General features: G+C 44.6%; 1 protein-coding gene across 1 annotated transcript; it reads right to left on the bottom strand.

Moving 5' to 3' along the window:
* Positions 1-3500: 3500 nt before the first annotated feature.
* PTGER4 (prostaglandin E receptor 4) lies at positions 3501-15062 on the bottom strand. Its single transcript, XM_066240250.1, has 3 exons — positions 14511-15062; positions 13141-14053; positions 3501-5315 (listed from the first exon to the last, which is right to left on the bottom strand). Exons 2-3 carry the CDS (start codon positions 14008-14010, stop codon positions 4728-4730), a joined length of 1458 nt encoding a protein of 485 aa, XP_066096347.1. The 5' UTR covers positions 14011-14053; positions 14511-15062; the 3' UTR covers positions 3501-4727.
* Positions 15063-17155: the final 2093 nt, after the last annotated feature.

The following is a 17155-nucleotide window of genomic DNA, read 5'->3' as shown; positions in this document are numbered from 1 at the left end:
GCGTTCCAGGTTGACACTTTATCCACTGCGCCACCACAGGTCAGGCTACTATTCTAGTTTCTTAGCCCTTCCTTATACTTTTTAGAATCAGTTTGTCTCTATTTATATGAAAGTCTGCTGGGATTTTGATTGCACTTGCATTGAATCTCAGTTTGGGAAGAATTACCATCTTAACAATGTTAATTGAATCCATGATCATGGCATAACTGTCATTGTTTTAGGTTAAAGTTCATAATGGTTTTTAGTTTTCTGTGAATAGGTCTCCATATTTTTAAATTTATTCCTAAATATTTCATTTTTTTTAAGTGAGAGATAGACAGACTCCCACATGCACCTGAACTCAGCAACCCTCATCTGAGGATTGAATCAACAGAGCTATCCTCAGCAGGCCCGACTCTCAAAGCAGTTGAGCTACTACTGGCTGTGGGAGAAGAAAAGAGAGAAGGGGGATGGAAGGGGGAGAGGAGCAGATGGTCACTTCTCATGTGTGCCCTCACCGGGAATTGAACCCTGGATGTCTGCATTCTGGGCCGACGCTCTTATCCACTGAACCACCCGGCTAGGGCCGTATTTCATATTTTTGACACTTTCAGGGAGTGCTTTTAAAATCTTATTCCAGTTTGATACATGAAATACAATCAATCTGTCTATTGACCTTATAGCTTATAACGGTCAAATGCTCTCTCTTGCTACCAGTCTTCTTTTGTCTGGTTCCATTTTGGAATGCCAGGAGAGCGGTCACGAACTGATATTCGCAGCATCTCAGACTCCGGTTTGGGGGTGCTGGGAGTGGTGGGGGAGAGCGAGTTTCATGTCTCATTTTGTTTTGAAACTAGCACAGGTGCTTTAGGGAGACTGAATGTTTCCATGTTAAGGTCTACAGCCAAAGGCATGGCTATGCGTAAATACAAATTTGCTTTGATTTGTCCATAGCCCTTTGCATCTGTGACTGCGTTAAGAGACTTGTGGAGAGAGTTGGCAGTGCTTTGGGGCGGGATTCTTGCATTCCATGATCTTCTGGTCAAAGTACCTTAGTAGCTCTACTACTCACAAACTATTTGACCTGGATGTTTAGATTGTCTTAAAGCTTAGGAGATAGTGTTAAAATTACTTGTCTGCTATATCCTACTGGGACTAGGTAAGATTTCTTAGAAGCCAAGTAGACAACCAGAACTTCCCTGCATAGAAAATTTGAAGCTCTAATGGTCTTGAAGCTCTAATGGTTTCATTTCACAACATGAAACCATCTTTGTGTAATGTAGCTGGTAAACCTCATGAATAAATAAGGAATGAGGAATAAATGTGGATTAAAAATAATATTGGAGTTTAAGAATAAGCCAGACCCAACAATGAAGACATTGTCATGGTCTGAATTGTGCCCTACCACCGCATTCGTATGGTGATGCTCTAACCCCCAATGTGACTGTTTGGAGATAGAGCCTTTAAGGAGACGATTAAGTTTAAATGAGGTCCTAAGGGTGGGCCCTAATCCAGTATGACTAGTGTCTTTATAAGAAGACACCAAGGATGCATGTGCAGAGGAAAGGCCAGGTGACAATATAGCAATAAGGCGTCCATCTGCAAACCAGAAAGAGAGCACTTACGAAGAACGAACTCTGCCGGCACCTTGATCTAGGACTTCCAGCCTCCAGAACTGTGAGAGAAAATAAGTTTCTGTTGAAGTTGCCCAGTTCATAGTATTTTGTCATGGCAGCCCTAGCAAACTAATACAGACACATAAAACAATTTGAATAGATGTTTTTCCAGATAAGATATACAGAAGGCCAATAAGCATATGAAAATATTCTCAGCCTCAATTCATCAATTCATTACTAGGGAAATGGAAATCAAAACTATAGTGTGACCCCTTCACACTGATTGGGATGGCTGTAATCAGAAAGATGGACAATAACAAGTATTGATGAGGATGTGGAGGAATTGGAACTCTTGTACATTGCTGGTGGCAATGTAAAATGGTGCAGCTACTTGGAAAAATATTTTGGCAGATCCTCCTAAAATTAAACAACTAGATACCATATGACCCAGCAATATCACTCCAGATATATAGAGTTGAAAATATGTTAACACAAAAACTAGTACACAAATACTGCTGTCATTATTAATAATAGCAAAAAAAGTGGAAACAACCCAACTAAGGCATGGATAAACAAAATGTGGCTTATCCATACAATTAAATATTCGGCCATCAACAAGAATGAAGTGTGGACTAGTGCTACACCATGAATGAACCCTGAAAACATACTAAGAGGGAAAAGCCAGCTAAGGCCACATACCTGCATGGCATGATTCCATTAATATCCGGAACAGGCAAATCCAGATAGCGGTTGCCAGGCTTGGGGGCAGAGATAGGGAGAGACTGCAAATGGGTATGTAGTTTCTTTTTGGGACGATGAACACGTTCTATTGTAGAATTAGCTAGCAGTGGCGGTTGCACTCTAAATATACTGAAAATACAAGGCAAATTTCAAAATAAGTGACATATCACAATGAAAAAGAATAAGCCAGAATCAATGTCTGGATGGCAAACCTGAAGTAAAAGATGTGTGATTTTATGCCTTAATATCATATGAGTAATGCTAAGTTGTGAATGAAGTTTTTGTCCCCCCCATGAACATAGTGAAAAAAAATATATATATATATTCATTAATATATAAATCTAGGTGTTGTCTCATTATTTATGTGGCTGAAATACGCCTCTTTCACACGTAAAACATTCACTGAAAACCTCATAGGTATGAACTGGTGAACTACTAGACCACTTTAGAAGTCTGAGTTATCCCTGCCTCAGCTGGGAATCTCTGTTCCATCAGGTCTGTGAAAACGACAGTCTTGCTTTTCTGATGTCACCCAAAAGTACATTTAAAAACTTGCAAACAGCAAATTATGACCCCACTCCTTGGGCTTATTGCTCCTCAAAGTGTGTCCTCATACTGGTGGAGACAGCATCACTTAGAAGCTTTTTAGAAATGTGCACCCCACCCCCCACCCAGACCTACTGTATCAAACACTTTGTGTTCTCAGGTTCTCCAGGTGACTCTGATACGTGCTCTAATTTGAGAACCTCTTACTGATCTAGAGAATTTACAAGTGGGAAGTAATGCTGTCTTTCCCAGCACCCACACAAACTGGTGAGTTTGAGTACACCTGGTACTAGGTCTTGGTTTCTAAATACTGTTCTCCATTAAGTAGATCAAGGCTTTGTACTGTTCTTGCGACTTTTCTCTAAATTGGACATTATTTCAAAATAAAATTTTGAAATATTACAGTTGAAAAGATACAGAATACAACCTGAAACGAAAACCCTACAGTTCTCCAAAACCAAAGATACAGAACTCAGATTGAGTGTATTTGTTTATTTTAATCTCCAAAATAATTTCAGTTGTTACAACTGCTTCTTTAAGCCATATGACTCTCAGGCTCAGAATTTAATTACAACCAGGCAAGTCACAAAAACAACACTTTTAAGCAACAAAACATGCTTGATAATTCTTTGAGAAAGTTTATTTCATGTGCATGTCCAGCATTACAGGGCATTACACGGAATTGTTAGAAGGTGGCCCTTACGTGCCCACAATTCTGCATCTTTTATCTCGTTAGACTTTTCTAGCATCTGTGAAAGGCTAATTTAACCAATCCTTCCACATCTCAAAGTGAAGGTTGTTATGGTGCATGCAAAGCTGTCTTCCTCTTAAATTTTCAAGGATATTCTAGATCATTCCTTAGGGAAGTAAAGCTATGCACAATGTCGGGGCAAACAAGCTGCTCGGACATTTGCTTTGATATTGTACACTTCAACTATGGGTTATTAATTAAAGACTTTGTAAAACTTATGTAACAGTTTTAAAAGTACCAGTTTGTGGGGACAAAAGTAGAAAAATACTGGCTAGCATGTTAGGTTCTCCAGAAATCAGTTTTCTAGATAAATACATGTAGTCAGCACTAAACATTTTTTTCACTATGTATTATACATAGCTTGGGAAACAACTTGAATAGTTTGATCTATCATTTTCATGTCTTAAATAGTATTTTTCTTTATTCCTTTAATAGGACTAAACTTATTTAAAAAATCTATATCTGTTTTATAGAGAGGAGTGTCACTGAATTTTCAACACCTTGGCCTGAATTTGTTTATGAAAAAAAAAAATCTAACATCTATAACTTCAGCTAGTTATACTGGAAAGAGAGGGTTTACCATAATTTTATTATACCTTGTATTAACAATAAACCTTCTCACAGAGAAGAAAATACTTTAAATACATTAAATCATATCTACAACAATAAAATTCACATTTCATGCTTTAGTGAGACACTTAAATGGTCCACAAAATAGTCCTCCTGGTTTACAGGACTGAAGCCCTTCCCCACTGGGCCTTCTGCTGCCTGCTGACATAAAGCTCCCGATGTTCTAAAAATAGCTAAACTTCTGCCAACTTCCTGTCAAGTCGAAAACTGACAGTAGATCTCGCCAATCAAGTTGCGACTGAAGTCCAACCTCGAGAGGTGGCGGCAGGTGTGTTTCAGGCCTCAGGAGCCGTTTGAATCAACCTGATTGTTTGAAAAGTGCTCAAAACCCAGATGTTCTTCCATGTGAGTCACAGGACGAAAATAGCCCTTCTGAACACGGCTCATCTCGTCACTTTTTATGTGTCTATTGCACGGGATTTTATAAGCTTCCAGAAATAGTGCTGTATTTCTTTCCTTAGCTACTAGATACATTTCTCTGACAAGTTCAGTGTTTCATTGGGAAATGTGACTTGCAGGGCGCCGCCCTTCGGGGTGGGCCCAGCTCTGCTCCCGACCTCGTCCACCAGTAAGACGCTCTCCGAGTCCTGGCCCTGCGAGGAGTCTGAAGTCTCCGATATTCGCAAAGTCCTCAGGGAGGTGGTGTCTGCGCTCTGGGGCAGGCTCATGCCGGGCACCCCTGGAAGCAGATTCCTGCCTGCCTGGCCGTTGTCACTGAGGTCTGGCATGTAAAGGAGGGTCTGAGATGTGCTGCTGATGTCCTGCAGCTCCCGGGACAGGAAGGAGCGCGACTGGCCAGACAGGGCGGAGGATGCCCGGCGGCTGTCCGAGCAGTGCTGCCCCGAGCGGTCCCTGCGGGATCCGCCTATGCGGCAGAAGAGGCATTTGATCTTCTCCATGGCTTTGCTGAGCACTGTCTTCCGCAGGAGGATGTATATCCACGGGTCCATGATGGGGTTCACAGAGGCAATTCGGATGGCCTGCAGGTCTGGGTTTCTGCTGATTTCTCGTACTAAACCCGGCTGGTACAACTGGTTGACAAACACTCGTACCTACACAGAGAAGATGGCCACAATTAGATTGTATTATTAATCAGCAAGGTTCGATGCGGTGCTTAATTTAGCAACATTAGGCCCCTACCCTCTTTTCCGGTTATAAGGGCCAAAAAGAACAGCATCAGTCTCAGAAAAACCACTAACCGTTGAAATTACATTTATATTTTAAATTAGTAAAACTTTAAATATTTTTTAAACTATCTTATGAATATCTTAACTAGATCAAAGGTGTCATACAAAAATGCAATGTATATACAGGTAACATATGCATAAAGTTCCCTTGAGAAGCATTTTATTAACTTCATTTCTGAGTGCTTTTAAAGGTTTGATGATTCTAAGGAATATGTCCCCCCCCCCCAATAGTCTTTGATTTCCCTTATTCCAGCTGTCATTTATGTATTTAAAAAAAATAAAACTCATTCTGTAGGTTAACTAACCATCTAGCTGTCACAGACAACAAGCCCAGAGAGTCCTTTATTTTAGTCTAGAAAGAATATGCTGGAAACTTTTAAACCAGTGTCTGCATCTCCTCTCCAGAATGACCAGAGAAGCTTTTTTTTTTTTTTTTTTCTGTGAGCCTGTTCCCCAGTCATAATAAATTCCCTTAGAAGCCTGGTCCAGTCTTTTCCCTCCGCCTGCAATTCTCGCCTGGATTCCTGCATCAGCCGCGAAACTAGCTTCCCCTCTCCAGCGGCTCTCCTCTCGGGTCCATCCTCCAAACGCCACCAGAAGGTTCTTTCTAAAACGCAGACCTGGCCATGCTGCTCCGCCGCCTCAGTGGCTCCCTGCTATTGCGCGCTTGCGAGCCCAGTCCTCTCAGAGACTCTGTCCTGAAACGCCACTCAGAACCCTGCCTTCATGCCTGTATCGCATCTGAGCTGGTAAACAGCCAGGAGCCGCCAGAGCAGGCGACACGCAAGGAGGGAGGCTCGTCCAGTGCGGTCTGAGCTGATGGAGGCAGGAGGCGGGCTGGCCAGCCCACTTACCCACGGCCAGGTATAGGGAAGTAAGCACCAGAGACCTTAACGACCTGCTTGCTACTTCAGAATCCTATTTTTAACAGTTAAAAAGATTTGCTCTTCCTATAATCAGTTACAATTATTATTATTATTATCATTTTCATTCTGAAATGTAAAGCTTTTTCATCTAAGTGCAAAAACTGTGGAACAAGGCGTATGGGTTTCTTCCTTCTGTGTAATCTCTACTGAGGTTCCCAGCTGTGTGTGGACAAAGTAAGGTTTACCTCCTTTAGATCGACGAGCTCTTCTCAGGTGCAATGCGGTTGAGACCTAGAGATTTGGGGCACCTTATCAAGATGCCCCACTCTGCTGGTGGCCGACTCCAGCCTGGGCCCCAGGTCTACAGATGACCTCTACGTTGCTTTTTCTGTTTTATCAGGCTAGCTGGCTTTCTGTTTAACAATTATTTCCAGGCAGTGGGATTAGTCGCAAAAAGCATGAGGTTTATATCTACTTATATCACATACTATATTCCTAAGGATCAAAGAAATGACAGATTAAGTCAAGTCTCGGTGTGTGCATACTCAAAGGAAAAAACCGATGGCAGGGTTTATAGAACTCGAGACATTCGGCCGCTAGGGGGCAGTGTTGCTCCACCGGGGACTTTTTGGTCCCACGGAATCTTCCTAAGAAGCATTTGGTATCTATCTCTAAGACTCGCCCTTTTCAGAACAAAATCTTCTGTTAAGTCTGAACTTCGCATTTGATATTTTTAACGTTTAAATGCTTTGCTGCTCGTTGCTTCTCCCACCACTACCTCAAAGAAAACATGGTTAATAATGAAGAAAATTTCTGAACAGTTAAAATGGATATAAAAGGAATACAATTTGCAGCTAAAGGAATGTATTTGGGGGTTAGCCCTTTATTTTTAAATTTCTGTGACCTTTTAGAAAAGTCGGAGGGTTGTCAAAATTTAATGGGCTTTCATAATCAAAGGTGACGACAGGAAGGCAGAGAAAGAATCATTTCTGAGCCCCCCCCCCAGCAGTAACTAATTTTGATTACCGTAGAAGGAAATGAAAGGAAGCTCTATTTAATTGATTATTTGTGACAGGAGAGAAGAAATTCAACTGTATTCATAATTTTTACATGCATAGGAGTTCACAAAAAAAAGTAACTGAAAGAAGCTTCTATTCTCTTCTTAACAGGGAAAAGAGCTTTGGGGCTTCCAGGGAAGTCAGACGCGGGCAGCAACTTGGGAATACACGGGGAGCTAGTGGGAGATAAGGGCTGGATTTTTTTAGTAAGGTTTATGCAGGCTCATGCTGGTGCTGCCCCAGCTCCTGTGATAAAACGCTCACTCTCCTCTCCCGGTCCTGGGGAGGGAGGGAGGGAAGGATTTGTTACCTTCACAAAGGGAAATTTCTGCCCTGCTTTTCAGCAGATAAGGGCAGGAAATGAAGGAAACCCTAATTTAGAGTTCCGTGGGGTGGGGAAGAGCTCACAATGAACAAAAGGCACCGAGCCTGGTCACCAAATATTGTTTCAGTAGAGGGAGTTCACCCGCGCGCAAGAAGGTGAGTAGAAAAGCAAAAGTCAAAATTCAGGTTACAGCGTTCTCAGAAGTTGATCACATTGTCTGGAAAGAATCAAGACGAATGAGTTTGCCTTCGCAGCATCTTCTCAATGGAGATTGACGTGAAGCACAGAAAATAAAGACAAGAATGAGCACAAGCTCCATGCACTTTATAACACTTGAAAAATTATAGTAATCTCTCCCTCATTTTCAAAGCTACTGATGTGTTCTTCCCAAAGGGAGAAACCCCAGATGAGGATGGGAATTATCCACAGCAATGTCACGTGAGCAGGTGAGCACTTTCTGGGATTCTCGTCCTACAGGTGCTCTAGGTTACATGAATAGACATGTGCCGTGCGGGCGGCCCTCAGGGTTGGGAGAGCGTGTTGCTGATAAAAACAGAACCTCTGACTCAGGGGGGAAAACACCATGAAAAAATTCACCGAATACAAACAACAAAAATAGTCTGTTGCAATTTTAAAAGTTAGTCTACTTTTAGCAGCTGCAGAGCTGTGCGTGTAGTTTATTGTTAACGTTGGCGTACCTTACAGTATTCTCAACTTCTTGAGGATGACTACAGTTTTGGGTGCAGGAGAAAATACGATAAATTCAGCAGAACATATGACAACAGCCAAATTATGAGGAGGCTATTTGCTGTAGAGGTAAATGCCCACGCTTTGTAATTAAAACAAATCTCTATTCAGATTCTGGCTCTGCTCCTGAAAATTTATGTATAAATTATGAAAGCACTTAGTAAAATGGCTCACTTATGACATATTCGCTGGCTATTAACACTCTTTTGGTAACCCATATGTAGAAGCTTAGCTACTGTAGAATATATCAATAATTGGAAAACCACAGTTTAGCTGTAGCTTTTTCAGTACAGCTAATGACACTGTATCAAAACATGAACTTCCTGTTAAGAATAACCTGTTGGTAGGAAACATCTGAAAAAAGAATGCTGAGATCTTGATGAAACCGATTTTTAGTAATTGACTGTCAAAGCAGAAATGCTTTCCAATAAGTGACCCAATCCTGTCACTGGATGTGTGTGTGTCTGCTTGTTCTGTTTCAAGCACATCAAAGGATGACCTGTGTGTGCTCAGTTATCTCACTTTCTTGTGAAGAGTCCAAAGTTGACACAGCTGTGACTAGAAATTATTACCTTGCTTTAGTGACAAAAATAAAAAGCACAAAACACTTTAAATAAAGAATAATGAAAAGAGTTCTCAACTGGGTGGTTGGAGCTCAGTTCTCCTTCCCTCTGGGTCCCTAACTGGCCAGATACTGCAGGCAAATTACTTAATCTCTCCAGGTCAGTCTCTAAATCAAAAATTTATTTCTGAAGCACTTTTTTTTAAAACTCTTTCAACATTCCACTAAGGAGACTGGAGAACCACTTCAGCTCTGGGGAAAGGAAACCTTGTTCGTAGATGTTCAATAAAACCATGCCTGGACGAGCCAGCACAGCTTGGTGGAGAGAGCCCTGGACGGGACCCACCCACAGCCACGCAGGAAGTTGCATAATGATCTAAACTTTCTATCTGCAGTTGAGGAAACCAGCACAGGGAGAGTGAAAACGCTGGCCAGCCCTGTTTAATTCCTCAGGCTTCATGGAGATGATGGGGGATCATCGACAGAAAATACTTTTCTGTCACTGCAGTTTTCAAGATACAACAAAAATGCAATGTTAGGTTCTGACCGAAAAATGACTTTTAGAAATTGCTATTTTTAAAAAAACCTCAGCTCCATTTATTTGAAAAATCATCAGTCCTACAAGTTCTGCCGTAAGGCACCCAGATCTGTGGCAGACTTGTCCCTGGACATGCGCATTTCAGTTACCAGACATCCCATCAGGGATTCTGACTCCACAGGCAGTCTGCCTGCTGGAAGCAGAAGTGTATCTACAATATAGTTGTCATCTGCCCTAACAAACCTTTGCGGATCAAATGCTGGGGAGGGCTTTATGCAGACAATCAATTTATGGTAAGCAATCAAAACGCTCACAGGAAGCTATTTTCCTAAATTTCAGCCAGAAGGTTAATCAAATTGTCCATTCTACCCCTAACAGAAATGGATCCTTATTCCTGCAGAGTAGGAAGAAAGAAAATAAAAGAAATAAGTAAACAATAAACACAGTAATGCTTGCATGGGGGCCGGGTATGCCTTCCCAGATCCTATAGTGCACCTGTTTAGTTCTGAGACAGAGGTTAGATTATAATTGTTATCTTAACACTGGTAATAGCAAACATAGGCACCAGGGTTGATCTAGCTACAGCATTGTAACACGGGACCTTATGAGGCTGTCTTGCTTGCATATTTCTAAAGGACACAATCCCTTTTATTTATCTTAAGCATAAACTCTTTCTTCAGCTTCTCCTGTCCTTAAAAACACCACAGCCTGGTTGACAAGAAGCACCTTCCTGTCATGTAATGTTCCTTTGTAGTTTGTACTCACACCTTCTGTTAGTTGCTTATGACTCACTTTAGAAACCTTTGCAAGTTCAGCACAGTTCCTTATATTCACAACTAATTTCCTAATCTTTCTCAAATTTCCAATCCAAGCACTATGTATGAGACATCCATATTTTGGGATAACAAATTAATATTTACTTGTTCTACTGAACTATCAGCAGCCCTCTAAGAGTCGCCGTGGCTTTTTCTTCTCTAATGTTTAAAAGACAAAAACTTGGCTGCTCTTTAATGATTGTATCACAAGCTTTCTGAAGTTCCAAGTAAACTATATTAAGTCTGTTAGCCTTTCCAAAGCTTCTCAATGTTTTGAAGAGTTTGATTTTCCTCAAATAGGATTAGCAACTGACTTGATTTGATCAAGTTTAAAAAAAGAGATGCTTCATTAGTTCTTTTAGAACTGAAAGTAATTCTGAATTCTGACTGCTTTAAATGTCAGAGTTCAGAAACCTTAAGCTTAAATTACAATATGAATGTGAGGAAAATGAGAAAACAAGAACGTGGTAGATAGAAGTCCAAGAAGACTGAAGTTGTGGATAAGTTTCCCTGTTAGTTCCTTCAGTAATTGCTAAACTGTGGGTGGATGAGTAGTATGCATATAATTACTGCATATCATTCGTTTACAATTAAAATGATTCTGAAATTAGTTTTGGGTAGCCGAAACTAAAGGCTAAAAACCGAAGCTATGACGACTTATATAATTTCTTATTACTTAACAAAGGTATGTCAGAGGTTCACTGTGTATTTACTCCTTTGCTGGGCCAGTTTCAATTTTCAAGGTAAAAGAACTTACTATCGACTACACATCAATGACTTTATTCCACAGAGTGGACAGTATTTGGTACTTAAAATGTGGTTAATTTGTTCAAGTCACAAATGCAGCTTCTATAATTTCTAGCCTCTAGCCTCTTCAATAATGACAAAGGCTTTGTAATAAATGGCCCTGCACCATAGGGCCATGGCTGCCCCTTTGGTCCATAAGATGAATTAAGCATTCTATGTCTCTCTCGATGCTTTGGAAGAAAACAATACATCTGTGACCATGAACTAAATCAATGGCTTCAGGTGCTTACCTCCAACCAAAACACATTTAAAAAGTACATGAATGTTGCTAACCTTCTAGCTCTAATTCCTCGGCCCCTTAAAGTGGATATTCTGTAAATAGCAACCACTCACTTTGTCATTTATGGTCCTGTGCAACACAAGGCCGAGAAAGCACAAGACCGAGGCCAGAGACGAAGCCCCAGTGGGAGCTTCTCTAGTCCTTCCAAAATCACACTGTATTCCGAGTTGCCGTTACACATAGTGAAATATATTTATGTGACTCAAGTATGACTTAACTCTAAATTATATTTGGTCCTGGAATGGTTTAAAGGCCCTTCTAGCCAATTATATTTACTTCTGTTCATACAAATTGGCAAGAAGCTACTGTACACTGGCCCTCAGCCTCCTCCAAGTTCCTTCCATTTACAGTCACTTTTATCAGAGACATAATTTTTTATATTAAATATTCCTGGACAGTATTATTAAGGGGAAGAAAGGAATAACAGCCCATTATATTTATTTTCTCTTGCTCTCAATCAGCATAAGAAAGAGAAGTCATCTCTTCTTGACTTCGTAGTTTAGAATTTCCAGGAATGCAGTGTTTGGAGAGATAAAAAAACAAACAAACAAACAGAAAATAAAACCTCAGAAGTAGTTGCTTTTAAGGAAAACTCTAGATTAAGTGTTACGTGCATCTGCCCATTGGTTTCTGGTGCATTCCATCTTAATGACGGGTGAAGTAGAGGAGAACTACTAGGTAGCTTTTCTGCTTATTTAAAAGTTAATCCAGAGGCAATTTTAAAAAAGGTGAGGTTCTAAAAATGAAGTGTACCAAAACCCAAGGACACTGGGCATGAAGGCTAAAATTAGAAGTGTTCTAGAAGGAAGGCATGATGTAATCCCGGAGTTAGAGGTCTGAGCTTCATCAGGAGCTGCAGAGTTGGGGCGACAGTAAATAAGATGATCACCTTGAAAGCACCATTCCTCTAGAATGGTACCTGTACCTCTCATAGTTGTTGAGAATTCAGATTCAGCACCCTCTGTCCATCAGCCTGCCCCTAACTGGTCCCCTGAGAAACCTTGCTCTCCTGAGCCTACAGAGGACGAAGGAAACTGTCCCCCGCCCCCGTGTGGGATCGGCTGCAATCCAACCCTTCCCTGAGATGTTCTTCCAGGCACAGCAGGGGAAGAACCAGACGATGCACCTCCGCAGTCGAGTTCTGCTAGATTATTTTAAGCAAGTCACTTCCTATGTAAAGTAAGGGAGTTAGACTAGACTAAAAAGCATTTGTCTTCTGGCTCGAAAATTCTGCAGAATCTACGCCCAAACCCAACATAAATCAAATCCCCGCTCCCCTAAGGAATGGAGCACCCAGAGACCAGCACCCCTCATGTTTTGGATTCTGAAGTTCACAGTGTAGAGGACAGGGCTCAGTCACAAGACAGCGGTTTCCCCTCCACATTTGAGGGAGAGGCGGGGGTTCCCGTAAGGCTCAAGGCCAATGTCAGGCAGCAGCGGGGAGGGGCAGTCCCAGCTGAGAAAGGAAACCGGGCTTTTGGGAAGCACCTGCTACATCTCGTTAGGGCTGGGCCAGCTCTGAGACGCTGAGTGTGGGGACCCCAGCCCCCACTTGGAGCTGACACCTGGAGGAGGTGTGCCTACTTACTGCCAGGGAATGAGAGGGGAAGGTGCGGGGGGGGGGGGGCAGGAGGCGAAGGAGGGAGGCGAGTGCGGGAGAGGGGCCGAGGGGTGCCCTGCCGGGCCACTCACCACGAGCGGGATGGAGCAGATAAGCACCACCAGGGAGGTGGCGATGAGTAGGATGACCATCTGGATCTCTGCGCCCGCGAAGCGGCGGAAGCTCCGGCGGCGACGAAAGTCGCTGAGGCGCGGCAGGGCGGGAGAGGCGGCGGCAAGGTGGCCCCGGCAGGCGGTGGAGGCGAAGGCGGCGGCGGCGACCGCGTGGTGCTGCTCGGTGCCCAGCGAGGTACGACGCATGAACTGGCGGTGCATGCGGAGCAGCGCGCCGCACACCAGCACGTTGCAGAGCACGGTGGCGAGAATGAGGAAGGAGCTGAAGCCCGCGTACATGTAGGAGAAGGCAGCGTGCGCCGTCACGTTGGTGGTCCAGTCGATGAAGCACCAGGTATCCGGGTACTGCAGCCTCGAGCTCCCCAGGCCCATGTTGGGCAGGGCGCAGAAGAGCACGTTGGACGCGTAGACGGCGAAGAGTGTGAGGCCTGCCAGCCGCTTGTCCACGTAGTGGCTGTAGAAGTAGGCGTGGTTGATGGCCAGGTAGCGCTCGATGCTCATGGCACAGATGATGCTGAGGCCCGACAGGCTGAAGAAGAGCAGGATGAAGGTGCTGTACTCGCACAGCGCGGGGCCGCCGGGCCACTCGCCCTTCATGTACGTGGCGATGGTTACCGGGCTCACCAGCAATGTGCCCAGCAGGTCCGTGACAGCCAGCCCGCATACCAACGTGTAGAAGGTCGTCTCCTTCTGTTCCTTGCGCGATTTACACAGCACCACGATGGCCACCAGGTTGCCCACCACCCCGAAGATGAACATCACCGCTGGGATGGTCACCGGGCTGTTTGGGACCAAGGAGGTGGACTCATTGGCCGCAGGGGTGGACATGGTGCTGGCCAGGGGTGCGCGGCCTTGACGTGCGAGGTTAGGTCTGGAGATGGCAGGGAAAAGACACAGGCGCTGTGAGCAGAAATTACCACTTGCAAAGTAAGTGTCAGACCCGCGCAGAACACAATATGCTGATGCTACTTTGTGAATTGTAGCCACTTGCCAACTGCAGCTACCGAACTCTCCAGGCTCCGGATACGTCCTGCCGGCAGCAGCACTCCACTCGTATTAATATTTATAAGTTGTTATTGCCATTCTCTCTCCTTCTTCCCCCAACCTAACTTCACTCCACTCCACTCCACTCCACTGCCAAGATGAACAAGATCTATCTCAGGGGAAAAGTGGCTCGCTCTAATTCCCGACAGATTCTGAGTCAATAAAATTCTCATTGAAAACAAGTCATGGAGGACAACTTGGAGAGCACGGCTCTCCCCTCCCTGGCTCCGCTCCAGGAGCGCCCACCCTCTGCTCTCTGCCCGGTGCCCCCCACCCCATCTCACCTGTGGTGGTCGCGGCGTGTAAGCCCCCAGCGTCAAGCCCCGAAGTGCTGGACACGCCTCCAACCTGCCCTCAGCCTCGGCCCGCGCAATGGGAGGCTTGTTAATCCTTTGCCTTCTCAGAGCCGGGTCTTGGTGGATGCCAGTTTTCTGGAACTGGAGTCAGTGACCAGCTTTCAAAAACTTGGGGAACTAGAAAGGCAGTGGGTATGGATCTGTGAAGCCGGCTTTTGGGCGCCTTTCTTTTTATTTTCCCGTTTCTTCTAAGACGATCCAAGCTCGGCGGAGCCCACAGGTCCAGTCCGCGGGCGGACAGCCCTCAGGTGTGCGGTCCCGCGCGCAGGTGTCACCGAGCCTCAGTCCCCGGCTCGGGCCACCCTCCTTCGCAGTCCTGGGCAGCACGAGCAGTTATCGGGGCTGGCGGCTGCCACTGAGGTCGCTTCTGGCGTCCTGGCGGCGGCTCGAGGTCCACTGGGCGCGAGGTTCTGACCTGGGACCGCTCATCTTCCTCTCGGGCCGCCGGGTTCCGAGCTCCTCTCTTGCCTTCCAGCCTCTCTCTGTACAAACTTTTCTCTTGCCTCAAGTTTCCCTGGCGGGGGCGGGACACACCGTGCGCGGCCCGGGCGCCCATTGGCCGGGCAGGCAGGGGCGGGGCGCGCCCTCGCTCGGCCGCGCGGGGAGGTTGCGAGGCGGGGAGGGCGGGGCTCCGGGTGATGCGGGTCCCGCTGCTCCGCTCGGGGACGCTCTCCGCGGCTTCGCTGCCTTGCTGAGGCTGGAAGGTCGCGGAGACAGCCTCGCCTTGTGTTGACAATGGCGAGAGTCAATGGGACGTCTGGGTAGCCCCGTGCTCTCCCAGGCACCCTCATAGCCCCTCTGAACCCCGCACCCCTAACTCACTGTTCCCCGCCCCTAGTGGGCCATTTCTCGCACTTCTACACGCGGGTCGCAACGTGGTGGCTGGGAAGGGAGGCCAACTGCTTTAGGACTCTACCAGGAGCGGCTGAGGGTGTGTGTGAGCGTGCGCGTGGCCCCGGGTTAGAAGTAGGGTGCGCGCTACAGGCACGGTGGGTGGATGGGCGGGCGGGTACCAGCCTTGGGCGGGGAAACAACGAAGAAGTCATCCTCTCACCATAAGTGGGGTTGGTTAGCGGTTCTCAGGCTGTGTGCTGCGCTCGGTAGGGCAGCCCCAGGCGATAAAGGAGACGGGACAGCAGCCTCTCCCGCGCAGGTGGCAGAGCCCTGCAGTAGTGGAGAGAGGTGGCCCGCGCGTACCACGTGGGAGAGTGCCTGTCTAACCGCCGAGATCTTGCTCCTCCTTCCAGGAATTCCGCCGTGTAGGAACAAACGGTTGGTTAGACTGAGCTGTGTGACTTTGCTCTGTTAAATTCACGTTAGACACCTTGGCCACGAAAGTTTTGAAAGGCTGATGCAAGGTGCGACAGGGATTTGAACGTCAGGAGAGTACAGGAACTCTCCAGTGAACTCTCCATGGTTCACTCTTGGAAGACCAGTTTGCTCTACTTCATTCCTTTGAATTATGCTTTGATTAAAATTTTTTAACGATGGGAACAGTTTTTCTGTGTGCTCATTATTCACTTCTTACTGCTCTATTTCCTAAAATCAGAACTGAAAACAAACAAACAATAAAGATTGTGAAACTTTATGGTGTTATAACCGTTTCACCATTTTTTTTAAAGCATAAAGTGAGACTGTGTGGGCCTGCACACAATATAAATTCCTAGAAAAACCTCTTTGCTTGTGCCCTATACATGCCTTTTAACATATTACATTTCCTCACATGGTAAGTAAGTGACTCGATTCTTTTATATGATAAGCAGGCACTGAGTCCTTAAATGTTATTTCATGAATGAACAAACCTAAGAGTTTATCTGGTTTTCCAGTTACTCTCAAATGTCACAGTAACAAATGAGTGACAGAAACAAAGAGGGCCTTCCAGGTTTCAGTTACAGGACTTTTGGTATCTAGACTCACAATGACATGGGTAAGGCACTAGGGCATATATTAATACAGCATCATTCTATTATTTATACAATTTCCTCATGAATATCAGGGGTTCAGAAACAAAAATGCATTTGTTAGCCAATACACAAAGAATTGATGACGACTGGTCCATTTCTCAGTCCTGTCTTACCACCATAACTACTTCTGATACCTGTGCTTCCTTTGAATAGAAACTTCTACGATCTTGTCAGCGTTAAAAACAAGTCAATACTAGAAATGAGAAACTGCACATTCTGTCCCTGTTCTTCTCTAACCACATTGCATCACTGTCACTGTCAGATGGTTGTCAGTAAATGTAGGTTGGAGAGGTAGGAAGTCCTACCTGTCTCACTTTCTGCTAATAAAAATATCCAGTACTCTTTCCATTCAAAGTTCCTACAGTGGAAAAAAGGATTGGTATGTGTTAATTTTTCAGGATAGAGTATATTAGATATATAAATTAAGGCAGACTGCTGAGATGATTACACAGTAATTGGTGATTCTAGATATTACAGATTTTAGCAGGTCATTGATAAATTGGGCTTTTTATTAATGGAGCTGTTTTTCTTACTAGTGGTTTAATTTTTCTTTCAACAGTAACTTTAGGAAGATGAAAAGAAATAAGAATCTGAGGACATAAGACTGAA

This window comes from Saccopteryx bilineata, chromosome 1 (assembly GCF_036850765.1).
Source record: "Saccopteryx bilineata isolate mSacBil1 chromosome 1, mSacBil1_pri_phased_curated, whole genome shotgun sequence".
In the NCBI taxonomy this organism is placed as follows: domain Eukaryota; kingdom Metazoa; phylum Chordata; class Mammalia; order Chiroptera; family Emballonuridae; genus Saccopteryx; species Saccopteryx bilineata.
Note: the sequence above shows the minus strand (reverse complement) of the source record. Positions and strands in the feature narration are given on the sequence as shown.